The sequence below is a fragment of the Arctopsyche grandis genome, chromosome 3 (genome assembly GCF_051622035.1).
Source record: "Arctopsyche grandis isolate Sample6627 chromosome 3, ASM5162203v2, whole genome shotgun sequence".
In the NCBI taxonomy this organism is placed as follows: domain Eukaryota; kingdom Metazoa; phylum Arthropoda; class Insecta; order Trichoptera; family Hydropsychidae; genus Arctopsyche; species Arctopsyche grandis.
In genome coordinates, this window is record NC_135357.1 from 36,841,508 (window position 1) to 36,867,288 (window position 25,781).

The window sequence follows — 25,781 nt, forward strand, 5'->3', positions numbered from 1 at the left end:
TTTCCTGTTCATACCTTACAGCAACATCCGCCAACGTATCGTATCCGTTTTTTTGGCCATCGTGGAAATATACACGCGAATTACGTGCCATGAGTCTGCCGCTTTGCTGTTTTGAACCAATTATCGATAGTGACAGTTGACAGCTGTTCAATCTTTCGACAAGGTTTTGGCGCAAATATTAAAAAAAAAAATTAAATTTTTTTATGGAAATATTTAAAAAAAATTTGTCCATCATCCACAAGCTCCTTATACAGTCTCCAAAACTCTCCTTCGGTTTTTCTATTTTTTAACATAGGATGCACATCAAAACGCATCCGTGCTTTTTTATTGCCTTCTTGAGCTTCTTCTTCCAACAACAGCGCGATTATACATAATTTTTCGTTCGATAAACGTCGAAATATTTGTGCTGACTTGTATTCTGACGCGTAGCTACGAATGCACGTGTATGCATTCATATTGTAAGTACTCGACAATACGACGTAAGCAATATTGCGCCGTATCGTCATGGCCTCTAGTGTATAAGTAAGCCGATTTTGCCTTGCACTCGGCCAAATTGCTGTAAACGTGACGTGACCGCGACGTGTAGGCAGATATGAATAGAAATTTAATAAAATGACATATTTTAAACGGAGTCGTGCAGTGCTGTTAAGTATGAACAGACCTTTATACGTTGTATGTGATAATAATTATCTATCAAATAATAATATTAACTAATTTGGATTATATTTTTTACTCTACGTCACTTTATGAGTTCGAACTAAATTTTAAGAGGTTTAAATCAATATTTTAACAGTAAACACGCTGACAGTGACAGTTGCAGTCGCAGATATAGTACCTGCAAATAGCCACAATCATTTTAGATATGTCGATTTGACATTAAATTTCGTTTTGAAATTTGTCGTATAATTTATTTTACAGCCGTGCCAAAATTATTATCCCATTTTAAAATAAGAGTCGTATTTAATTTGTAAGTACATACATAAAAAAATCTACAATACGAAAAAAAAAAAAAAACTTTATTTTGATGGCTGTCAAACTAGTTGTTACAGCCACCTTAAGAAGAGCGCGAGATCGTATATTTGACAGTTGAGAATTGACTTCAGATATGAGTGGTTTGGCTTTGGAACGTATGGCCTTGCGGCTTGGCCTTCGTGAGCAACCTCTGATCAGGTCAGTACTATCCATCATCAGCATATCAAATAACTCTTGGCACTAACGACCTTCCGTTTCCAGGAAAGCCAACGAGTACGAAAGACTATTGAAACTAAAGCTAATTGGCAATAATAAAATAAGCGATTCCGTTCAAGCGATCATATGTTTGGATTTCGCCGCACTTCAATTCAACGATTCATTCGACTCGGTATCAAAATTTCATTTGAATTTTTACTTGACATTAAATAATAGTTTCTTTATATGTATCAATGGCCTTCACAGGATTTGGCTCTCAAATTAGCCGGAGTGAGAAAGGCTGTTTATGGTAATTACAAACGAACTGTCGGGAAGCTTCTAGGCATTGACGACATTGTCAGTGTTAATAGCCTATGCGTTCAATACGGATGCAGCAATAACATCCAAGATCTCGCCGTTGATATTCTAAAATACTACCAAGACAATACCGTTGAGGTGATTCGGATATGTAAATTTTGAAATATGTACAATACTTACATATAATATACTTATAATTTTATTCGATTGCGTAGAACTGTGATTGGAATCATCCGCAGTATCCATGTATGGCAGTTTATAAAGCTTGCAAGTTAGTATTGTTATCAATTCAAACAATGTGAGTATTAGAATCGATGTAAATTTGACTTATATTTACAGATTAGAGAAGGTGAAAATTTCGAAAAGTAAATTTTTAGTTAGCAGTCGTTTGAAGTCTGCCCAGTGGAATGATCTCGATGCAAAGTGGACTAAAGTCATCGAAAAAGGCAACTTTCATGCCAGGACGGAAGGTTGTAAAATGAAGAAAAAAGACGACACAACATCGATCAAAGATATCGATAAGGGTATGAAATCTAATATATATATATATATGTATAAATTTTATAAACGTTTTGTTACAAATATAAAGGGATGATCTATTGTTTTTCTAGCAAATAAAATGAATCAAACAGTTAAAGAACAGAGCACGTTTGTCGAAGATTATGAAACTTGGAAAAGAAGAATTTTAGAACAGGCTCGTAAAGATATAAAATAAATGTCGTTTGTCGAAAACTGTTAATTATTTATTATCATTATTTTAAAATAAATTCTATTACAATTGTTTCATAAAATACAAGTCAAAACATGCACAAAACAACTACATCGGAGAATCAATTCTCAATAATAAATAACATTCATACAAATATTTCAATAATCATCACAATATCATTTTGTAAAAATAATAAAAACTGGTATTACATTAAAAACGTGTAAAAACATGTACTATTTGGTCCCGTTCAAAACAATTACAATCGGTAGATGCATAAATTTTCGAATTCAAATCAATTTTGATAATACACCCAAAATCGATTAAGACGCCATTTACTTATGCATCAATCCAAAAATAACAACCGGTCGAATTAAACATCAATTACAAATTTACAAAAGACATTATATTATACAAATTAAAAGACTTTGAGCACTGGTTAAATTTGGCAACATCGTACAAATCACTTCAAATATATAAAGAAATCAGGTGTGCCAAAGTATTTCTCGGCGAACGATCGTCCCATGGCCGTCGGAGAGCTGAACGCTATCTCGTCGCAGAGCAGCACGTGGCCAAACATGAAATTGGCACGCATCGAGTTCAACAGATTCGTCGCTATCCGCTTGCGACGGTGAGCCTTGTGCGTCCATATCCTGGAAACTCCACACCTGAAACAAGATACCGATGAAACAATCGACTACCACTTTGAGAAGACGCATTCAACAACATAAACGTACTTGACGGGATACAATTCGGTGCTGCAGCATTCGACGTCTTTCTCTCGGATAGACTTGTTGGCTTGCATCAATCCCTCGGCCACCAAACATCCGACTATCTGCTTCTTCTCGATGTATAAATAAATCTAAATACAAATTAAACCATTATTTACGTCTCCTTGTTTCCGTATTATTATATCATCGACTGCTCACTTTGTAGGCTTTCTCCGATTGCAGCGGGACTGCAAATCCCAGCTGAGGGTTGACGACTCGCTCTAACACGTTGTGTACTCTTTGCCAGTGCGATGCCGGATCGCCTGGAGACACCACGATGGTTCGACCTTCGCCCCATCGTCCGCAGAGCCTCTCCGACTTCCAACCCTGAAATGTGAAAGTGTAAATCAAAGCGAGCGCTCACTCACTCGACAAAACCATTAAGAGATGATCGAATCTTACATTGAAGCGTAGAATATCCGCAGACGTGTGATGCATCAAATGATCGGCCTCATCCATGGCATCTCCAATCTATAATAAACGCAACGCAGATTAATTACGTCGCAACAGTCGTTACAGATGAAAATTTTCACGTGTTTCAACTTACTTGATATATTACACCGCACTCGTTACATTCGGTAGCGCCGAACCTCTTTTGTCCCGCATCTATCAAATACTGGTCTCTGATGGAAGTCCGTATCTTCTTGCTGAGAGTCGTCGGCGTTTTGGTCGCTTTCGGGCGATCTAACGGTGGAGAATCGTGTTTAAATTGTTGTCGCGGTTTGAATATTGGAACGATTCAATTCAAAATGACGGGCTTTACCAGGTAATAATCTATGCTGGTGATGGTTCGGCGAATCCGACTTGTTAAATAGAGGAAACAGCTTCTGACTGACTGTGCTGGATTCGATTGGAAGCGTTCTGTTCGTTAATAATACCGGTTGCGGACTGGTCAATACTAAATCTGAAATGAAAAGAACACTACATTGAACTCAAGGAGTCATTTTATCATTTCCAACAAAAGGATCGGCTTATCTGTCATAAACATTATTCGATTATGCGTTTATATAAAAAAAAATCATCTCTCGGAAGACACTGCTGCAGAGTAATCAATGCCACTTGTAAAAAATCATCAAACACATCAAAATCCAAACAATAATTCAATGTCTATGACCAACCAGATGTCATGGAGCACATTTGAGCGGTGGGAGAAAGTAGCATTTCAGGGTTTATATTGTTTGTCTTGGCAATTTCGACGATATTCTTCTCGATCTGCTGAAGTTCCGTATCGATGTTGTGTGGTAGGATTGAATCATCTGAAACGAAACGTTAGACATGAAACATCTAGTCGACAAACATACATTAATATACAACATAAAAAAATAGAAACCCATCATTTCGGAATCCTCGACGAGAATATACCCTCCGTTTACTGGTAAGAATTGAAAGTTGCCGTCGAAACGTTGATTGTTTGAGTCGGAAACGTAAGCAGTGTCCGTCGATTCGGTTTCGATCAAGTCAATCGAAGACGTGGCTTCGCTATGCATAGAAGATAAGTCGTCGCTCTTAAACGAACGCGACTGCAAAAGTTTTTCAGCGTTTTCAATACTCCTATAGACTTCGTCGGACTGTCGCAGAACCTGAGGTTCGGTCGTCGGAACGTCTTCTTCACACCACTGATTCAACAGACTGTCGATTGCGGACTTTTCCGATAATTCTGCAAACGAATACAATATAGTACGGTGTGTTTATTTAAAGTTAGCATTTAAAGCTAATATGTACTCACCCTCGTTATCGTCGTTTAACAAGTCGGCCACGTCTTTTTCCATCGTGCTATATAGTTCGGAGACGTTCTTACTGACTGCAGCTTCAATTTTGTATTTTATTCTACGCTCCGGTAGATATAGCTTTCCGCTTTTCATTCGTAGCTTCATGTGAGGCAATTTGATAAAAGCCTTCACTTTCTTGGATTTCCGAGAGGACTTGAAGAATTTGTTACTGCTAGGGATTTCCTCCTCTTCTTCAATGCCGTCGTCGGATTCTTCCGATGGCATCTCTGAGCCGTCGATCGAATGGTCGGCGTTCGACTGAATCTGCTGAATAAGTGACCCCACATCTTTAAGTTCAGAAAAACTCTGAGGATTGTTATCCGACTTGGCGCTCTTCATGAACTCTTCAATGTAATTGTTCAGCGGAGAATTCTCAATGAGTTCCAACGACAATTTCAAAGCTTGCGTCTTGGACAAGTTCGATTTTCTATTCTGTTTGGGTTTCCGAATACCGTGACGGACTCCTCGATTCATTTCTCCTTTCTTGCGATGCCTTAAATAGCTGTTGTTTATCATCGAATGATGCCGTGTTGGTTTCTTGTCTGTTTTAGTTGCTATTGGACTATTAATCGAACAAGTGTTGTGTTGTTCACCGAAAGTCTTTTCGGTTTTAGAATAAAACGACTTTACAGGTATGACGCTGTTCGGACTGGTGCTGCTAAAGAGCGACAGTCTGACTTTGGGTGGGTCTGATCTCGAATGTTTGGAATACGGTGCAGGATTGAGCTCGCTGTCCGGTTGATGTGGACGTTTCTTAGCTTCGGAAGAGTTACAGGCGGGATTGGGGCTCGCGTTGGACGTTTCGGGAACGAGTGAACGTCGGCTGTGACTCGCTCGTCTCGGGGGCGAATTAGCATCGGTCAGAATGTTTTCTAAAGGAGTTTTTAAAATAGACGGGGACAGATTTTTCTCATTGGTGTTCGGCGATTTGGAGAGATTTTTCACGCCTCCGAATTGAAGTTTCTTCCGGGCCGAGAGGGTGCTGGATCTCAGTGGCATATTTTCTTTTGAACTTTCTCTCAGCTCCGAGTCCGAATCAAAATTCAGACTCTTCAAAGAGCTGCTGCAGCTTTCGTATCCTGAGGCGACGTCGGCAGACATTGACTTTTTCTTACGGAGAGATTTCTCGTCGGACGAGAGACGCGTCGAATAGGCTCTGCGGTTTGCAGGTGACTGAAGCAATTCTTTAGAAGAGTTTCGGAGATGGTGTTCGCTCATCTTTTTGCAACTGTTGTGTGTAGTCATACCTGAAAGAATTCAGAGTCTACTTACTGTACATTCAACATGACTGTATATCTAGGACCTAGGTTATTTGATCGATTTTAGGGGTTAGTTTGAAAGTGTTGAGAAAACCCTCCGTTTAACAAGTGCATACGCAGATACGCACATGAGTATTCATTCGATTGAATAACAAATGCAATGCAGTATTGAAGAAAGAGAGAGCGCGTATAGTAGTAGTGAGAGTGAGCTTACGCCAGGAGTGTACGGGGCTGTTTCCAGGGGAGGAGTCGGGGGTGGAGAGAGGGCGAGGCGGGGGAGGGAGGGGTGCGCCCCCACCGGAGCGCCGCCACATGCCCTTCGCAGACCACCCAGTGCCGAATATCGAGCGCCAAACACCAAACACCAAACGCCAAAGGCCAAACACCAGCTGCCACCTGAGACCGGCTCGACCAGCGCTTTTGGCGCCAAGCAACACCCACTCCACAACACACAACACACGACCATAGCGTGGCGAATATCGACCATCTATCTACGGAGATCTTCCGAAAACTTTTCACCATAAACGGTGGCGTAGAGACCGGGCCTGCAGATCTACAACGCAGGAAGGATTTTTTTAAAAATAATTATTATTTTTCAGCCTATTTAGGTAATTAGATTACACTGTTCGACACGAAAAATGGTTCGTTTATTTTATCGAGGTAAGCCAGTTATCAATAGACTTTTTGTTATTAATCCGCAAGAATAGTCGAAATATGATTTTGACGAAGTGGAATTTTAATTAATTCTCATATAAAGACAATTTAATATATGATCCCTATTAATTCAATTCAGATTCGTGTAAATTACGAGTAAATACTGAACAATATGAATGCATACACGTGCATTCGTAGCTACGCGTCAGAATACAATTCAGCAAAAATGTTTCGGCGTTTATCGAACGAAAAATTATGTATAATCTCGTTTTTGTTGGAAGTAGAAGCTCAAGAAGGCAATAAAAAAGCACGGAGGCGTTTTGATGTGCATTCCATGTTAAAAAATAGAAAAACCGAAGGAGAGTTTTGGACACTGTATAAGGAGCTTGTGGATGATGGACAAAATTTTTTTAAATATTTTTTAAATATTTGCGCCAAAACCATGTCGAAAGATTGAACAGCTGTCAACTGTCACCATCGATAATTGGTCCAAAACAGCAAAGCGGCAGACTCATGGCACGTAATTCGCGTGTATATTTCCACGATGGCCAAAAAAACGGATACGATACGTTGACGGATGTTGCTGTAAGGTATGAACAGGAAATGTCGGGTACTGCTGTAAGCCTGCCGTGGCGTAAACGTGACGGTTAGTATGAATATACCCATACAAAATGTACCATAGAATACTTTTCGTACGGCCGGATACCTGCTGAAGTCGGTACGTGCTGATTAGGTATGAACAGACCTTTAATCGAGCAAATAAAGATCCTCCTTAAAACTCAACTGGGTTTCCATAGGCGGGGATACGGTCGAAACATTTAACCCGCCCTATAGTCTCTTCAATTGTACGCTCGTAAAAATTCAAATGTGCGCTGTAAGTTTCCAATTGTGTTTTGCGTAATGGGTTTCCACACTTTTTTGTTTCAATTCAAAAACAAGACAAATGTATAATTAGGTACATAGAGTGCTTCGTTGCAAAAATTATATTATTTCGGATTGTTTTTTATCCGTTTTTGTGTGTAAAGAAATATTAAGTAATGCGCGTTAAAAATGTTATTACGACGCTACGTTGGTAATCTGTCAAGTGTCAACGCCAGTGTGAAGTGTGAGGTGTCGATAGCGGTTGTTCGCTTCGACTATTCTTTGATAAACTTGTTATTGGGTCGTGATTTGTGAGGATGAGTCGGCCGGGCGAAGCCCGTCGCGATGCCGAAATGGCGCCCGAGCTCGAATCGCAATTCATCCTTAGGATGCCCGAGGTGAGTGCTCTTGAGATTCCTAACATACATACCTGAAATGACACGACTAAACCGAACCGGCGAATTAATATGCAGGAACCGTCTCGAGCTCTGCGCGAGATGTTGCAGAACGGGGCCAACATGAAGGACCGATGCTCCATCCGGTTGGAGAACGACATGAGGTACGGCGAAGTTCGAGTGGACCATTGGCTGATGCACGCCAAAGTCGTCGACCTCCCTACGCTGATCGAGTCCCTCAAGACTATCGACAACAAGAGTTTCTACAAAACGGCAGACATATGCCAAATGGTAAGTTTGGTGATCCCGTTGCAGATCAAATTTCCCTAACAATGATTTCTTCATAAATTTTAACTATTGGCTATTTAGTTAGGTTATGTCACAACTTGTTGCGGGGTAATATATGAACAAGTAAACATTCAAAATCTGCATACATAAGACCCGAAAATACACTATTATTTTATTACTAGTGTTGTACCTAGAAAAAATGGTAACCCTACCTTAATATGAACGGCATGGGAAATATCGAAAGTTGAATTATTAAATATACCGGCCTATAAAACTATAAAACGATTTCCTACAAAGCGTTTTCTTATGTGTGTGACATCCTCCATATAAAACGTATTCTACAATAAAACCTTGTAAATCGTAAATAACATTTCATTTGTATTGGAGTGAGGATTTGGCTTCTGAGGATTCAGAATACGGGTCTTATTTACCGTGTTTCATTGAAGGATCACAACTGTATCTAATAATGACGGTTACAAAGGTCTGGTTCTATCTAGGGTTACCAATAGGTCTCTTTTTATTAAGAGAACATGTTCTCTTGTTTAACACAATTCTTTTGTTCTCTATCTTTTTTTATATTATACCCATAATGTCCTCTTTTTCAATTTTGACAATAATTTCACGCAGTCTGTACCATATTTTCTCTCGCATATATGACATATATTCTGTATAGATATAGCAACAGAGATGATAAAATTGTGAGAGAGTGAGAATGAAGATGATTAAATTCAACAATTAATTTTTAAGCCCACTTTTAATGTTCCTAACTACATATGTACATATGTTCCGGTTATTATGAAAGTGGAATAAGTCATGTAATAATTCGTTTGAGTTAATTGGACTTTTACCTTAGTTTGTTTTAAAAATTATTTTGATACCACATAAAAATATATTTATAGATTATGATTCTTAGCCTTATAGATATAATCTTTTCTGTACTGTTGGAATTTTACGATTACTTTGTAAAATATTACATTTTTTTGTTATATGTTCTCTTTTTGTCCATGACTCTTGGCAACCCTAGTTGTACCCAATGAAATATCATCGCATGGGTAAAAACTACCTACCTACTTGCATGTAAACAATATGAAATATCAATAGAAAAGTTAAAATTAACAAATTTTCAATAGATGGCGGTAAATTCTCTGCTAAGAGGAAACATTGGTACCAAATAGTACTGTTGCGTAGGGGTGGGTGGAGGATCCAAGTAAAAGGCCAACAGTCGTTTCACAGCATTTATTGATGATTAAGGAGATACACGCACTGGCAGTGCTCAGTCCAGAATGACATGATATCGCCTACGTACCGCCTTATAAAGGGTAGATCTCTCAGGACGTCTAATCTGTTTACCTGTTGTATAGTCACATATTCGGATATGTATTTCCACGACATTGGGTCTCCCCGTACCGATTATGAGAAAGGACTAATAACGGTCATTGTTTAGCCTAAATGCACTTAGAGTCCAGATATAATCCTGGAAGTAAGTGCAAGCACTTACTTAATCCGATAACAGATATCCGTTGGTCTAAGTGCAAGCACTTAGTTAATCCGTTAACAGATAACCCTTGAACGGTCACATAGTCTCTGGGATTCTATTCGCTTAATCCGCGGCGTACGTAACAGTATATATAGAAGTTTTTTTCTTTTGTTATTATATCTTCATGTACTTTTTGGCAGTGGCTTAGCTGTGACCCACATATGTATGTCGAATCGAAACGACTATTATAGTATGGCGAGCGTTATCTTACACAGCCACACATAAAAGCGATATTATATGTATGATTTATATTCATATTAATTATCATTTTTGTTTCTAGATGATCTGTAAAGAAGAAGCCGATCAACCGTCTGCCGAAGAAGAAGTGGCAAACAAAAATAAAAAGAAAGATCCATTCAAAGTGGAAAAAAAGTTCTTGTGGCCGCACGGTGTAACGCCGCCGGCTAAGAACGTGCGCAAAAAGCGCTTTCGCAAAACCCTCAAAAAGAAATATGTAGAAGCGCCAGAGATCGAAAAAGAAGTACGCACAAATCTAAACGTTGCGTTTGCCTTTAAATTAATGTTATCAAACTAAACAGTGTCGTTTCAGGTTAAGCGATTGCTGCGCATTGACAACGATGCAGTTAGCATTAAATGGGAGGTGTTGAGCGAGGAGGAAGATCAACCGGGCAAAGGAGAAGCCGGCAACTCGAATACGGAGCACACTCAGGTCGTGGTGAAAAAGGAGAAAGCGCCAAAGGTAAAACAGGAAACTAAATCAGCCAAACGAGAACAAGCCATCAAATCGGAGGGACCCACGTCAGATACTCCGAACGTGGACGTTGGTAAGGTGTCATCTTTCATGTATAGTATAATATTAGTCTTGGGTATACTTATTTTTTTGTATATTTTTAGAACATGACATATTCGGTGGAGCCGTGAGCGATTCCGATGAAGAGATGACGTCAAACCTCAACGCTGAAATGAATGAAAACAGCAGACTTTCCGAATATGACAGTCGCCTGTCCGACTCCAACTCCTTACAAGTAATTTTTCAATCGTGAAACATTCGCATCGAATCAGCAACGGTTGGACTATATGTATAATGACGATTTTCAGACGAGTCAGATGATCGAGACTGAAACGAAGCCGTCTTTCCCGATTCAGTTTGCATCGAATATGTTCGCAAACAGCGGCAGCCAGTGGAACAGCGGCATATCCTCCAGCAGTCATAACGTTTCCGCTCACCAGTCACACTCGGCCACCGACGATTATCAGGACCAATCTTTAAGTAAAGGTCGCACGTTCAGCCATCGCTTGGTTGTGTTACGTTTTATAATATCGCATATTGCATACTGATCGAGGCTTCTTTGTAGAAAATATACATGTTCGAATGGAGCAGCTGAGTGCCGAGATGGATTCGTTGCGTAGTCAACGCATGCGCAAGGAGCAGGAGGTCGCATCCATGGAAAATCTCGCTCTGAAGCAACGCTTCCAGGAAATCGTCGATAATCTCACGCAGGAGATCATGGATAAGGAAATGGAAGTATGTATACATATAATAGATTTTGTGTATAATACAATTCGAATTCAAAAGTCCAGCTGTGATAAATTTTGTATTTTATTTTTCAGTATCAAGATTTGCAGAGTCTACAACAAAACGATTAGTTATTCTTAACTTTGCATATGTATTGTATAATATTAGAAATATAAACTTGTAATTTTATTGAATTGCCATTTTATTCTCATTCCCATGTTGCTTTTATAAAAATCTATACACTTCTATATACATGGGTATATAAATTGGGCGTATGAATTCATTCAATCAGTTAATAAGTTTATTTTGTACTGTTGACGCTCATTTAACAACTTAACTACCAATAATTATTACAGATAGACAAAACTGAAGACGAATTTTCCGTGAATTTGGCGTTAGCAAAGTCTGTTATTATATTATCAAAGTGTATATCACTTGCTAATTCACTTTGTATTGATAATATACTTAGATTTGATAATTGCTCTTGACTAAAGCTTTCAATCAACGTTTTTTCTAAAGCTCCTTTCTTCCGAAGCCACTGTCGCAGGCATTGTGATATATATATGTATATACGTATTGCTAATTCGATATTGGGACTGGATTCTTGTAAATCCTATCTATTCAGTATATTTAAAATATCAATATGATACATTCTATTGGGATCTACATATATGCATCTTCGCTAAAAGTTTGCTATTGATGTTTTAAGCATTTAAGTTCGTTAGAAATAGATCACAATCTATTTCCAAGTATTTTTGAGAAAGTGTTATCCCTTATTTTTCTAAATTTTGTTCAGATAAAGTCAATAAGCCCTCACTAGTTAAAATATATATTTTTTTCCACTTGTTGAATACATTGACATCTTTCTTGTAATGATTTTTTTTACTAAATTTAAAATGAGTGATTCGTTTTCGGCCAATTCATCTGCAGTCTTTTTATGTTTAGATTTCCTTTTATTTTGTTTCGAAAAAAAATTAAAAATGGTTTGTATGGTTCCAAAAAATTCGTTTTCAATCGTTCGGTCAATTTCTCAGAACTCAAAAGTATTATATGTAAGTAAAACATGCACAACGCTGCCTCGAAAGAAATACATAATACGTACGTATTTATATATGTATATACAAATGGATATTTCAAAAACACATCGAATTCATTTTAAATTTTACATGTTTTATTAAATAAATAAAAATAAAAAAGGCGAGTGGCGCCCCTCACATCGAGCACCCATGGCACTCGTCCATTTGCCATAGCCTTGCTATGGTACTGCTTGGAGTTCAGATAGCTCACTTCTCCGAAGCTGAGCAACTAATCTTTTTTATTTTAGATAACATATGCAAGAAATCTTGGACTCGATTGGAAAACTCTTACAGACGTTCTATAAAAATGCAAAAAGACAAAGAGTGGACAGATTTTGGGAAAATTACAAAGAAAATGGAAGTATGAAGAGCAAATGTCGTTTCTTTTGCCTTATTTTCAGGAAAGAATTACTTCATGCACCACACAAAATGTAAGTGATATCTGTGAAGTGAATTCAGATGAAGACTCCACTTTGTCTGCCAGTACCCTAGATGCTAGTTCATCCGGTTATATGGCATCCACACACATAACTGTAGTAACTACAACTTCATCTACATCCATGGCAATGAGATCTTCGCCCATGACACCAGTCGAACCCAGAAGAAACACTCTTAATCGTATTGACGAAATATATATTAAAATCTAAAAGGACCGGTAACGATATCGAGGATTTCCTCGTCGGGATTTCTACAACTATGAAAGCTTTTCCATTACAACATCAAATTGTAGCCAAACAATTAATTTTGGAGCTTGTCTCAAAAATGCAATTGGAAATTTTTAATCAACAACATTCAATATTAATATGTTTGATGAACAATATCTATGTTTTTTTTATTTGTTCCTGCATATACTTGTTTGTATTTATTTATATATGTACATGTCTGTATATATGTTCATATATATGTACCACTTGCAATATCTCAAGACTCGTTTTCCCAACTTTTTCGGTGTATTTCGTCACACATACACATATACGAACATGTTTTACATAGTGAAATACTTATTTTACTAGATGAACATTAACTGTTAAAAGAATATAATAAGAAGTGATTTTAAAAAATTTTAACGGTGTCTAATATGTAATAATCTTAATCTTAACATGTCTCGTATATTAAAGATATTACATAAATGTATACATAAAACTATTTTTGTATACAATATACATACAAATTCCTGTTTAAGCAGACGAAAAGTCGAGAAAACGATTCTCGAGATATTGCAAGTTGGTAAAACAGAGCTCACCGTGAACATACATATATTATTTTCGTTTTTTCATTTTTTCTCCATATTGTTTTCTTTTTTCATAATTTGTACATCAATGATGCTAAATATTTATGTACATTGTATGTGTTGACTTTCATTATTAATTTGTTTGTGTATTAACTACATATATACTTTGAATGTACATATTATATATTGATCGGCATAGTATTAAACTTTTATATGTATTTGTTTGTGTTTTTTTTTTACTTCAAAATAATTCAACGTATGTATAATTTTATTTGTTATTATAATCTTGATGATGTAGTATATATAAATAATACTTGTATTTTACTAATCAGTATTTTAATGCATCTTTGGTTAGTATTTAAATATGAAGGTCCATTATTTACATACATATATTAAACCAGCGTTTCCCAAATGATGAGCAAATAAATAAATTATTGGTACCAACAAAATAAAGAGTAAATACTTTTGTATTATAACATATAAAGACTGTATGGACATAAATATACTGTTTTATTTTACTTATAGGTCAGTAGTACAGGCCAGTGCTTCCCAAATTGGGGGCCATATATAAAATAGTTTGGGAAACGCTGTATTAAACGATCAGTATCCAGTATGTATGCAAGTGGTCAGTATAAATATTAAAAGGTTAGTATTTATATTGAATGATCAGTATTTATACATAAATGGTCAGTATGTAAGTAAGTATTTAAGTTTTTAAACATAAATGTAAGTATTTATAAATGGTCAATTTGTAATTTTAATACACACAAACTAAAGTTCAATTAATTATCACCCGTATAAGATATGCATTTGAAATATGTCAAACTTCCACCGGGAGCTGAGGAAATACCGGTAAGGAATAAACCTTGTAAAAATTAGTTGCTTGAAAATAAAGTTAGCTTTAAACAAACTGCTAGCTTTTGTAGATATTTTGGTGATTTATTTGGTATTTTTATTTTATCCAGTATTGTTTCATACGAAAATATTTGAAGAATTTTTGTCCATCATCCACAAGCTCCTTATATAGTGTCCGAAACTCTAAAATACGACCCGTTTGCAAATGGTGAGATAAAAATGTATGTGGGGGAATTATGTAGTTACTGAAAGTAATTATTTATAAATAAAACATCAACAATCAAAGTAAAACGTAACAAATATATTTAACAAGTCTATTCTTAGTACATATTAAATTCAAAATAGAGCTATTTAATCAATTTCAGAATTATGTCGGCGGTGGATTCGGATCTGTAGATGACGGCACCGATTGGGCATCGCTTTGGGATTCGGCTATTCTCTTCATGACGATGTCTTGCTGCGCAACAATGTATGAACTCATCACCTTGTTCAGATAATTAATATATTTACCCGCGCACACTTCGGCACATTTGAGCTGAAAAATATTTTTATCAGTATAAATAGTGTTTCACATGCATTGAAGAATGTTGAAGTGTTTACTTCTTCGTCGGCTAGCTTTCTAGAGTTGAAATTATCGACACACCGACTGAAACAAGCCTCCGTTGTGACATTGTACAGCAGCATGAAATCCTTAAACTGAAATCATAAAAGAAACAAGTAGATACATTTAAAATGGCGCGAGAAGGAAACAATTAATGTTTTTCATTTGTTTTTTTTTTTTTTGACGTTTATTTCAAACCTCAAATGTCAAAATTGACATTTGAGGTTATATACACATGGACGTGTTCATAATGATGAATAAGTTACGTTCCAATCATATAGAAGCTGAATTAAATGGCATATTATACAGGAAACGATACGTACATTACGAAAGCTAGCGTAATCCATCCTCCCGCCGATAATTAAACACACTTCAGAATAGCCAACTGACAGAGATGACGCAATTGTATCGATTTGGACCAAAATCTAAATTTGTTTTTGGTACATATATACTACTTGGTTCGGTGATTATTCCGCACAAAACAATCTCGCGCACGTCACTAAAGTCTCGATCACAGAACATCTGGAATTTGAAAATTCCATCCATCGAGATTTTATTCTTCTCCTCAATGCTCTGTCGAAATCCGGACGTTGGCGACCACCTCGTCGATTATTTGAAGATATCCGCATCGGTCTTCAGCGGCTCAGTACGGATCTTCGGCGCTCATATCAATCCACATGCGCATTTTTAGAAGCCAAGACAATTTCTGCCAATCCATTTTTTTACCTTCTATTTTCCCCACGGTTATCAAACGGAGAAATTCGTATTTTGGACTCTGTATCATGTGACCGAGGTACTCCATCTTTCTCCGCTTGATGTCAGAAACAAGTTCTCTGCCTCTCCCTATCATTCCCTCTCCCATTCATTTGATATTTTGTTGGTCCACAGGATCTTCAGCATACGCATGTAGACCCACATCTCAAAAGCTTAGATGCAGCTGATCATCCTGGTCTTCAAAGTCCACGTTTCACATCCATGTAGTAACACTGTCCAGGTGTAGCTCGTCGTAAATCTCAAACGCGTACGAAGATTGAGATGCTTGTTTGTAAGCGCCGCCTTCATTTTGATAAATGCTGTTCTAGCCATCTCGATGCGGATTCTTAGATCTTCATCTGGGTCCATCTCTTCATTCAGCCTGGTACCCGGGTATTTTCACTCTTTCTAACACCTCTCCATCCAACGTTAGAAAAAACAAGAGACGGAGGAAACAATCGGTTTTTGGCCACAACACATCATAATGCGTGCAATTCAACGATTTTATTTATAATATACATAATTTAAATTCTTGATTTTAAATAAAGAAATTTCTGAAATTAAATTTATTGGTGGATTTACTAGTTGATACATACCATAATACTGTTACGTACGCCGCGGATTAAGCGAATAGAATCCCAGAGACTATGTGACCGTTCAAGGGTTATCTGTTATCGGATTAACTAAGTGCTTGCACTTACTTCCAGGATTATATCTGGACTCTAAGTGCATTTAGGCTAAGCAATGACCGTTATTAGGCTTTTCTCAGAATCGGTACGGGGAGACCCAATGTCGTGGAAATACATATCCGAATACGTGACTATACAACAGGTAAACAGATTAGACGTCCTGAGAGATCGACCATTTATAAGGCGGTACGTAGGCGATATCATGTCATTCTGGACTGAGCACTGCCAGTGCGTGTATCTCCTTAATCATCAATAAACGCTGTGAAACGACTGTTGGCCTTTTACTTGGATCCTCCACCCACCCCTACGCAACAATACTATTAATTAAAGGAAATAATAATGTAGCTAATAAAAATCTTGTAAAAAAGGAGTCAAGACTCTGTTCATTTTTCACGACTCCGACTCCGCTTGAAATGCTCCAACACCACAGCCCAATAATTGCACTACACAATCAGTTCGAGTACGATTTGAATAGATTGTATTCAATAAAGCCACAACTTAGGCTATAGCAATGGCTCAATCCAATAAAATATAATAATTAATTTCGGTTTATTAAATTAATGAAACACAAGCCAAATATTTACACATATAATATATTTTATTTTTTTTACATATTATGTGACTAGAGTGAGCTTTTATTACCTTTAAAAATAAACTTGAAACTGCAATTGACTGAAATTGAACATATAATTACAAAGAGAGCAGCAATAACAATTGTCAACAAAATAAAAAATTAAAATTGAGATTATCGCATATTGAACATTAACTTGAGGTCATCTATTGAGAGTTTTGAAGACTGCGTCATTTTAACTCCGGTTAATACATTCTCGGCTAGACTCAGCTTCCTATCTTGAAGCTGCTTTATACTTTGCTCTACAGTTTCCAAACATACAAACCTTGAATCGAATAAAAAACATTGTTAATATTTAATTACACACTAAAAACTATCAATTTCAATACACTCACTTATATATATGTACAGGTTTTTTCTGGCCAACCCGATAGATTCTATCTTGAGCCTGAGCTTCGAGTTGTGGATTCCAATGGAGATCGGTCAATAGGAGATGATTGGCGCCCACAAGATTCAACCCCACTCCACCGGCACACAACGACAAAAGCAATACCTAAATAATTTAAAACAAAAGTAAAATGCACATATAATATATATATAATTACCAAATCTAACCTGTATTCTCGACTTGGGATCGTTAAATTCCGTAACAATTTGCTGCCGTGCGGGCACAGGTACTTTTCCACTAAGTATCGAACATTTTACAGATGCCACTTTTAAGTTGGTGTGGATTATGTCTAGCATGCTGGTCCATTGACTGACGATGATAGCCTTATCACCTGTTTATATGTATGCAGAAAGATGAATATTATATTTTATATAAATAGGAATATTGTTAACCCTTTGAATGCCACCTGTATGTAATAACGCCTCGAATACTAATCTTTCCAAGCTCCAAGTAATACAAAATAAATCCCTAAAAATAATTTATAATACACCCATATATACTAATTTGAAAAAACTGCATGACATGTATAATATTCCGTTTGTTACAGACATTACTAACAAACTAACCAGTAGATTCTATGACGGAATCACTAATAACCATACTAATACACTTGTGAAGAGTCTCGGTGATTACAACAAAATGTCTATACCCTTCAGGTATAAACACAGATTACCTAAACACAATCTGCTTTAGGTCATCGACTTTAGAGAGTCTTTAATTAATATTATGTATTAGATGTATTATGAACATTTATAAGGATTGTAAATAGGTTTTTGAGCTCTTTTTCCTATTATGCTGTAGATTAACATTAGAATAATATAATACTATGATTACTAACCAAATTAAATTAAATTGTAAAATAGAAAATGATCAGTAGATCAGTAGCTATTAAAATAGATATAAGATGTATTGTGAACATAATTTCATAATAATAAAAAGCATTTAAAAATCAAACCCTTTGAATGCTGACATTTTTTCTGTTGAAAGTCCGCCACGCTGAAAATTTCGCCAACATTTCCTACTAGAATCATTTAGAAATCCAATAGAAAGCAGGTATAAAAATTGTAGCTAATCCAAACAAACCCTTGATAACTATCGCCGAGGATTTTGAGATTTGTAAAGGTGTGTTTATACTCTCTAATATATCTTGCAACAATATAAAATAAACAAATAAAGTCTATTAATGAATGTATTTTTCCAAAACCAATTCCATCTTCTTCATTGTTAAAATGTAATACTTACAATCTAAATGCCAAGCCACAATCTAAAATACTCAGCAGTTAGGGATTTCCATCGAGAAATTCTACTATGGTTATAAATTTAGAAATTTCGATGTAAACCAGTCTTTATAAACGTTGACAAATGAATGACACAAAGGGATTACACGACCCATGTTCAATGCATTTTTTTTCAATGATACCTGGAAAGGCTTAGCGGGTAGTATTCTTGTTAACTTTGTACATGCTCAAAATACAACGCCTATCGGCGTATTTCAGGCTCATGGACTTGTTGACAAACGGCCGGTCGGCATTCAAAGGGTTAAGATGAATCATTTCATTTCCAAACATATTTCTTATAAAAATAAGTTGACCTGTACATGTATTATGTTCTATAGCAGATTTTACCTTTATGAATAAATACATTCTCGTTCAGGCATTTAAAAATGGATTCAATCTTCGCACTCTGGTTCTTCAAGTTAAAGACGGGATTAGATATGTGCAATACTTGTTTGATAGCCGTTGACACAGATAAGCCTTCGTCGTTGATCTAAGATCAAAACATATTATATGTACATATAATATATAACTACAATTGATAATATCGGTTCAATCACTCATATTTTTTTTCATACCTCGCCGACACCATTGTCGTCTTCTAAATCCTTTTCAATATTCAATCTTGACAATTCGTGTAACATTTCTGCATCGTCGCATTTGTTCTGGTCGTCTGTCGGATTCGGATCTTCTTCGTCTTCTAGCATCGCGTGAATCAGACCGGGATGACAGCATATTTGACGCAAGCGCAGCAAGAGAACCAAAATTTCGTGTGACTTGACTTCCTTCACGCCTACGAACACATGGAAAGTTATACTTCCACTCGCACAACAACCATATCAAGTCGACGATTTCAAATTATACCCTTCAAAGCGATCATTTTTTGGTGCATGGCAAAATATTCATCTTTTTTATCGCTTCCTTTGAATCCACCCTCTCCGTATACGTAATTTTGTTTCGAGGCTCGTTGATGCAAAAATTGTGCGAATAGCGTTTTAGAAAACACCAATACCTATGCAAGTGACGGATGACAAACGTTAATAAAATAGCACAAAAGACATTACACCGTTACATTTTATTTCAAATGTAATAATACCTTTTGGTAAACTTTCATTTCAGGCTTGGACAAGTTCACGTTGATGGAATGCATCGTTTTCTCGGGCAACGATTTAAGACTGTTCTGTTCTTGAAGCTGCTGTTTTGTTCGTCGCAGCATCAGAGTTTTCATGACGGTCGCTAGCCTCTCGTGACCACCAGTGGACTTGTTGTCGATCCACTTCTTCCACAGCTGCAAATTAACACATATGAATACATCTTAAGCCTATTACGTTTCGATTCGAATGATTGTAGAATAGTAGATCTAGAATAATCCATGCAAATCAACTTATTTCATACTATTCGTCAGCATTATACCTTAACATAGGGTTACCATTCGTCCCGGATTTTCCGGAACAGCAAAGAAGGTGTCCAAGTTAAAATTTTGGATTTAATCATTCTTGCCGGAGAAACATCGGAAATAATAACGAAATCAGTTATTGATGCATCGGATTCAAATGACTTGACGAATAAGTTGATGGGATATTGTGCAGATAATACAAATTCTAATTTTGGAGGTGTTAATAGAAAAGGAACAAAAAATGTATTTTAGCAATATATTCAGCAAGTCGACACACAATACGGTCAACTCTCATATAAAAATTAACAACAACGTGGTGGAAAGAGTAGATAGTTTCAGATATCTTGAGTGCTATCTGGGTGAAACGTGTGAAAGTAAACAGGAAATTCGCGTTAGAGTGGAGCAAGCAAGAGGTGCAAGTATGTAGCTAGAAGTCATTTAAAATATGCTGCCTGACAGAACTGTATGATGCAGTAAAAACATGAAGGCTCCCAGAAAGCAGGTTAAATAATCGAATGGCTCTTGAAAGGGGTGAGTCATCAAGCACATTAGTTCTCGCCCGAATAGGCAGGAATAGAGTTCTGGAGCGAGATTCTCTCAGTTTCTCAGGTACCCTAAGTTTAAGATTACACAGAACTTCAGGAAGATGACATTCACCCCTTAGAATTTTTAGAAAAAGCCTACCAAGATGATGGTTTCTACGTGAAGCTAAGGAGTCAAAGCCCAAGGAGCCCATATAAGTAAAGGTATCATCCGCCATTATGGTGGTGAAAAAAAAATCGTTTTAGACAGTTTTGGGCCGCTTTTATATCATCACACACGTACTTACGCGGCCCAAACCGACGAAAAAATCGAAAGCGAAGTAAGAAGAGGCTAGTAAAAATGAACATTTTTTGTTAAATGTTGTCTTTTTTTTTGTCCATGACACTTGGCAACCCTACATAGTTCTATCTCAATTTACACGTGGCGTTGGATTGTAATCGGTCAAAAGTACTAACAATGATATCGTCGAACGGCGAGCAACGTAGGAATTTCAAAAGCGAAAACAAATCCAGATCTTTGTTGTGAATGGGTGTGCCTGTGAGGCACCATCGTGCGTGCGACGACAACTTGAAGATTGCTTGAGAAGTGAGCGCCTTGTGGTTGCGTACAATGTGAGCCTCGTCCAGAATTACCCGTCGCCAGCGTATACGCATCAAAACTCCGTTCTGAAATATAATTACAATGAAACGATAATGTAGGAATGTATTAATGTAATTGAAAAAAATCATCAAATATATAAGTTGCCTTTTCTAGATCTCTCTGCACAATGTGATACGTCGTGATGACTATGTCGTTTTGAGCGAGATGGTTGACTCGGGTCTCGCGCTTGTTTCCATGGTGGACTTCCGTTCGGAGCGAATACTTTTTACAGTGTGTCACCACTTCGTTTTGCCATTGGTTGAGCAAAGATGCCGGACACACCACTAAAGTGCCTCCGGTCGGCACTGAAATAATAACTTTTGATTAGCGAGTCACGTTTAAGTGGGAAAAAAAAAAGTATGATCGAATTATACTTTTTCCTCTGGACTTCCCGTTCCATTCGTCGTTTTCATCGTTTACATCGGGATCATCGAGGTTTTTCTCTTTTGAGTACAATATGAGAGATATCATAGTGAGAGTTTTCCCAAGACCCATATCGTCGGCTGCAAACATCAAATTATAATTTTAACATGTTTGGACAACATTTTGATTTATATTTTTGGAAATTATATGTGCATTTTAAATTTAGGATTCTGTGATACATTCAAACTTGTCAATGTTCTAGGAAATGGTATTCCAAGATGGGAGGTGAAATAATACATTTTTGAAAGCGCTTTTAAAAGTTATGTGTGTCTATCTTGATGATAGGAAGTTTGAACTATGGATCTGCAATGCTTTCCTTACTGATATAACCTGTATCAAAGAATTCTGATGTTATCTCAGAAGTCAATCGTCATCTTGTAAAGCAAATTAAGTTTTTAATTCCATTGGCAACATATGTGTATATGTGAATTGGGATTTTCAACACTTGTAACAATGAAAACTATCGATTAAATGTATGTACATATGTCCAACGTGATATGTGTGCTGTCTTTTAAAATATCACACCACAGTTTGATGCTTTTATTTAACCCTTTGAGTGCTGACGTCTTTTCTGTTGAAAGCCAACCACGCTGAAAATTTCGCCAACATTTCCTACTAGAATCATTTAGAAATCCAATAGAAAGCAGGTATAAAAATTGTAGCTAATCCAAACAAACCCTTGATAACTATCGCCGAGGATTTCAAGTTTTGTAAAGGTGTGTTTAGACTCTCTAATATATCTTGCAACAATATAAAATGAACAAAAGAAGTCTATTAATGAATGTATTTTTCCAAAACTACATAGTTCCGTCTTCTTCATTGTTGTTAAAATGTAATGCTCACAATCTAAAATACTCAGCAGTTAGGGATTTCCATCGGTAAATTCTGCTATGGTTATAAATTCAGAAATGCCGGTGTAAACTAGTCATTATAAACATTGAGACGGATTACACGACCCATGTTCAATGTATTTTTTTTCAATGCTACCTGGAAAGGCTTAGCGGGTAGTATTCTTGCTTATTTTTTACATACTCAAAAAACAATGGCTATCGGCGATTTGCATTTTACAGCAAAACGCCAATCGGCGTTGGTCAGCATAAGATAGACAACAACTGACTACTATTCATTTCTTATTTACTTTGTTAACTTTATTTCGATATACCTTTTCCTTCGGGCATTTGATAACATTATTTGAACAAAAAAAGGTTAGGAATTCCTACTGTGGATTGTGTGTGATTCATATTATAGTTCGGTATTGAGAGAGTACAAAATACTAGTTGATATCGAAGCGATGGTTTCGATTAAGGTTTTGAATTTGTGAAATACCCAAAATGCCGCCTTGTGGACGTTCTGTCTCTCTCCAGGCCAGCCATGCCAAGGCGTGAAGCTGGTGTGGCATCAGACTCGTTGTGAGACCTTTCGGAGGCTCCGCTTCAGTGTCATCCGTCGGTCTGGTGTCGAGGGACGAGTGCAGAGCTTTCAACCTCTCCAGCGTCAGCGTTTGCTGCACCATGTGCGTGTTGAGCGCCTGATTGCCGAACATTTTCGGTTTCACGGCTTTGCTACCCTCCTGTAATTCGTCCCAGCTGCTGAAACCGTCCTTCTTCAGGTGCTCCACAGTCAGCTTATCTGTAACGTTCAACGATCAGACCATGATCAGAGATGTTTTAAGGTGTTCGCTATACAGAGAAGGTTTAGCCTATTCGTTTGGAAAGACCTAAGAAAAAAGCTTTTAACCGTTTGCCCGCGGCCGTCTTCTATGGAAGTTTTGCGCGACAAGTCTGTAGCGCGGCTGTCTTCCATAGAATTTCTGAACTTTGCACGGGATTTTGAGCCTTATATGCGCCTATTTCAACTGTTCTAAGGTTCAAAATTGGTTGAATATATTACTGGGAGTTGAATGTCATCTATTCAATTTGCTTAAAATGAATATATACCAGTCAAAATTAGTGGTTTTGTGGAACCATACTGAAACCTCGTTTATGTGACGTCACGTCTGTTGAACAATGGCGACGATACGTCTCAATTGTATGAAGAATGATTATTTGACAATTAAGTCAAAACTACGAGATATATTATGTATTTTATTGTTTAAAATAATACTTTGTGTTAATTAACATATCTGGTTACTTGAGTAAATATTAAAATCTGTATTTAAGGTCGAAAACTCGATTGCCAAATTGGCGAAATAGGTGCCGCGTACAGGGCTTGTTCGCTATATTTATTGCCGCGGGCAAAGGGTTAATAAGTTCCAATACAACTGTAGAAAAATCACACTTTTGTGTTTGCTTTTTACCTGGCTCTTCTACCATGTTTGCAACCTTTTCAGCTTGATGTTTTATATCGACTTCTAGTTGTTGGCTTCTTTGAGTCAACTTTGCTCCATTATCAGGCAGTGTGTCTAAATTCATCGTTTTCAAAAGATTCTGCAAAATAAAACTTAAAATAACAACTAAAATTAGATAGATCGGTACGTTGCAACATTTGTTTAACACTCGTACTCTGATTTTACTGAGATCCTGCCTCATCGAATCCAACTTGGTCAGTTCAATGTGACGGGTTTGTTTTGTCACGTACACGACTTGACTGTTGGGATATGTATTGTCGATTTTGAACGGTTCCAGAAACGCACTCATTTTAGTCTGCGAGGATCTTCTATTACCAGTCAGCGAGGATCTGCTTCTTTGCTTCGGCGTGACCATAACGACATCTTGCAACTCGTCATCGCTGCTCACGTTGATCACTCCTGCAACATTTTGATCCGTGACTACCACACAGTCCTCGACGAACGACATGTCTTTCGAAGGCGTCCCACTAAACGACACTTCCATGGCTTTCATTGGCGACATGTTGACATCTTTGATCGGCGACATTGTCAAATCGTAAACGGCAGATATTTGATGAGTTGTTTCAGTTGAATTGTTGCTCTTTAGTTTCGATGTATTAAACGTGTCGGACTGAAATCATACATGTAAAGAAATGTGATAAAGCTGATTGGGGGAATTGTGTAAAGATATCATTTTATACCTTTTCACTGTCGGATTGGATGAAGTCAGAATCATCAGACGCATCGGCCGGTTTAACCCCATATATGCTTAAACGAGTAGCAGCCGATAAGTATGTCGGTTCATTCTCGGACGTGTGAGCGGATGCTTGATCTTCGGTATCTGAATCAATCAACATTATCCTGTTGGTCTTCTTCGGCTTCAATACAAACGATTCGTCTTCTTCGTCCGAAGTATCTATACAAGGCAAACCATCAATATAGTTTTTTATATGGAATGAATTTATCCAATGTTAGTTTACCCGAGTCTGTTCCTGGAATTTTTATATGTTTCATAGGGGTTTTTTTCCGATTAGAGACAGTCGAGTGTCGACTGTCTTCAATCGTATCATCATCATCATCATCATAAGAGTCGTCGTCCGTATCGCTAGCTTCGACTCTATATTGGGTGAATGACATATCCATGTTCTAGAAGAGTTGAAGTACATATGTGTAAGTAAAATATGTAATATGAGTAAAAAATTAGTCACAACTATTCTATTGAGTTTCATAGTGACAAAAAAGGTCTTATTGTTTTATATATACATTCATATATGTTTTTATGCAAGTAGTAATGTCAAAGTTTTTAGGAACTCAAACATGACTTGGAAATTTTGTGCAAATACTCACTGATGCAGTTGGTTGACGGATGGAGCTGAACAATCTCAAATTGAAGGTCAAATAGGGACACTATTGGGATCCAAAGTCTGATTTTGACAGCGGCAAACTACCATTCAAGTAACGATCACCGATCAACCGCTCGTTCAAAACCGTGTTCTTCGGCTGCAAATAGCGATTTTACCGGGCATTGTCGTATGGGATTAAAACATCGATTTTGTTTGCAAAATTTGCGTGTTCAAAGGCTGTGAAATGTGGAATGAATGAAATTGTTGTTTTTACGATAAAATATTCCATCTAATGCAGTTATTCAAGGGGGGGGGGAGGGTTGTAATATGTTAAATAATTGAAAAATGTGTGTACATGAAAGTGAATTAATTTTTTAACCCTCCCGTACTAGGGCTTCCAAGCCGGTTTAAA

General features: G+C 37.1%; 5 protein-coding genes across 6 annotated transcripts; 2 read left to right on the forward strand and 3 right to left on the reverse strand.

Moving 5' to 3' along the window:
• The first annotated feature begins 1,042 nt into the window (after nt 1-1,042).
• On the forward strand, nt 1,043-3,055 carry LOC143923027 (origin recognition complex subunit 6-like). The gene is made up of 6 exons (XM_077446493.1): nt 1,043-1,170; nt 1,234-1,360; nt 1,435-1,623; nt 1,701-1,756; nt 1,825-2,009; nt 2,097-3,055. Exons 1-6 carry the CDS (start codon nt 1,106-1,108, stop codon nt 2,198-2,200), a joined length of 726 nt encoding a protein of 241 aa, XP_077302619.1. The 5' UTR covers nt 1,043-1,105; the 3' UTR covers nt 2,201-3,055.
• eco (Establishment of cohesion) lies at nt 2,205-6,454 on the reverse strand. The gene is made up of 10 exons (XM_077446492.1): nt 6,204-6,454; nt 4,688-5,977; nt 4,292-4,618; nt 4,080-4,217; nt 3,725-3,865; nt 3,509-3,645; nt 3,364-3,432; nt 3,121-3,288; nt 2,929-3,053; nt 2,205-2,859 (listed from the first exon to the last, which is right to left on the reverse strand). The coding sequence occupies exons 1-10, from the start codon at nt 6,301-6,303 to the stop codon at nt 2,655-2,657; spliced, it is 2,700 nt and encodes an 899-aa protein (XP_077302618.1). The 5' UTR covers nt 6,304-6,454; the 3' UTR covers nt 2,205-2,654.
• A 523-nt stretch (nt 6,455-6,977) lies between these two features.
• Nucleotides 6,978-11,482, forward strand: Taf7 (TATA-box binding protein associated factor 7). Of its 2 annotated transcripts, none has more exons than XM_077446503.1 (8): nt 6,978-7,902; nt 7,978-8,190; nt 10,005-10,205; nt 10,275-10,509; nt 10,580-10,710; nt 10,784-10,961; nt 11,041-11,210; nt 11,297-11,482. In XM_077446503.1, exons 1-8 carry the CDS (start codon nt 7,822-7,824, stop codon nt 11,330-11,332), a joined length of 1,245 nt encoding a protein of 414 aa, XP_077302629.1. In that variant the 5' UTR covers nt 6,978-7,821; the 3' UTR covers nt 11,333-11,482. The 2 variants fall into 2 exon arrangements, with proteins under 2 accessions (XP_077302629.1, XP_077302630.1); XM_077446504.1 differs by having other exon boundaries at nt 10,784-10,955.
• A 2,098-nt stretch (nt 11,483-13,580) lies between these two features.
• On the reverse strand, nt 13,581-15,354 carry Tim9b (Translocase of inner membrane 9b). The gene is made up of 3 exons (XM_077427319.1): nt 15,288-15,354; nt 14,964-15,059; nt 13,581-14,898 (listed from the first exon to the last, which is right to left on the reverse strand). The coding sequence occupies exons 1-3, from the start codon at nt 15,309-15,311 to the stop codon at nt 14,731-14,733; spliced, it is 288 nt and encodes a 95-aa protein (XP_077283445.1). The 5' UTR covers nt 15,312-15,354; the 3' UTR covers nt 13,581-14,730.
• A 1,630-nt stretch (nt 15,355-16,984) lies between these two features.
• lds (transcription termination factor lodestar) lies at nt 16,985-25,527 on the reverse strand. The gene is made up of 16 exons (XM_077427260.1): nt 25,374-25,527; nt 25,007-25,172; nt 24,728-24,942; nt 24,202-24,657; nt 23,997-24,126; nt 23,027-23,329; nt 21,652-21,780; nt 21,383-21,582; nt 21,094-21,303; nt 19,796-19,987; nt 19,564-19,711; nt 19,278-19,492; nt 19,051-19,192; nt 17,593-17,756; nt 17,373-17,530; nt 16,985-17,302 (listed from the first exon to the last, which is right to left on the reverse strand). Exons 2-16 carry the CDS (start codon nt 25,167-25,169, stop codon nt 17,152-17,154), a joined length of 2,976 nt encoding a protein of 991 aa, XP_077283386.1. The 5' UTR covers nt 25,170-25,172; nt 25,374-25,527; the 3' UTR covers nt 16,985-17,151.
• Nucleotides 25,528-25,781: the final 254 nt, after the last annotated feature.

Bases quoted from the DNA above. Each gene is read 5' to 3' on its own strand.
- LOC143923027 (XM_077446493.1), top strand. From the start codon at position 1,106: ATGAGTGGTTTGGCTTTGGAACGTATGGCCTTGCGGCTTGGCCTTCGT. The intron at 1,171-1,233 runs GTCAGTACTATC...TTCCGTTTCCAG, and splicing joins CGTGAGCAACCTCTGATCAG to GAAAGCCAACGAGTACGAAA. The intron at 1,361-1,434 runs GTATCAAAATTT...TGGCCTTCACAG, and splicing joins TCAACGATTCATTCGACTCG to GATTTGGCTCTCAAATTAGC.
- eco (XM_077446492.1), bottom strand. From the start codon at position 6,303: ATGTGGCGGCGCTCCGGTGGGGGCGCACCCCTCCCTCCCCCGCCTCGC. The intron at 3,054-3,120 runs GTGAGCAGTCGA...ATTTGTATTTAG, and splicing joins AATCGGAGAAAGCCTACAAA to ATTTATTTATACATCGAGAA. The intron at 2,860-2,928 runs GTACGTTTATGT...ATCTTGTTTCAG, and splicing joins ACCGAATTGTATCCCGTCAA to GTGTGGAGTTTCCAGGATAT.
- Taf7 (XM_077446503.1), top strand. From the start codon at position 7,822: ATGAGTCGGCCGGGCGAAGCCCGTCGCGATGCCGAAATGGCGCCCGAG. The intron at 8,191-10,004 runs GTAAGTTTGGTG...TTTTGTTTCTAG, and splicing joins CGGCAGACATATGCCAAATG to ATGATCTGTAAAGAAGAAGC. The intron at 11,211-11,296 runs GTATGTATACAT...TTTATTTTTCAG, and splicing joins TCATGGATAAGGAAATGGAA to TATCAAGATTTGCAGAGTCT.
- Tim9b (XM_077427319.1), bottom strand. From the start codon at position 15,311: ATGGATTACGCTAGCTTTCGTAAT. The intron at 15,060-15,287 runs GTACGTATCGTT...TTATGATTTCAG, and splicing joins ATTACGCTAGCTTTCGTAAT to TTTAAGGATTTCATGCTGCT. The intron at 14,899-14,963 runs GTAAACACTTCA...AATATTTTTCAG, and splicing joins GAAAGCTAGCCGACGAAGAA to CTCAAATGTGCCGAAGTGTG.
- lds (XM_077427260.1), bottom strand. From the start codon at position 25,169: ATGGATATGTCATTCACCCAATATAGAGTCGAAGCTAGCGATACGGAC. The intron at 21,304-21,382 runs GCAACTTATATA...ATTATATTTCAG, and splicing joins TGCAGAGAGATCTAGAAAAG to AACGGAGTTTTGATGCGTAT. The intron at 17,303-17,372 runs GTGAGTGTATTG...ATTCGATTCAAG, and splicing joins AAACCTGTACATATATATAA to GTTTGTATGTTTGGAAACTG.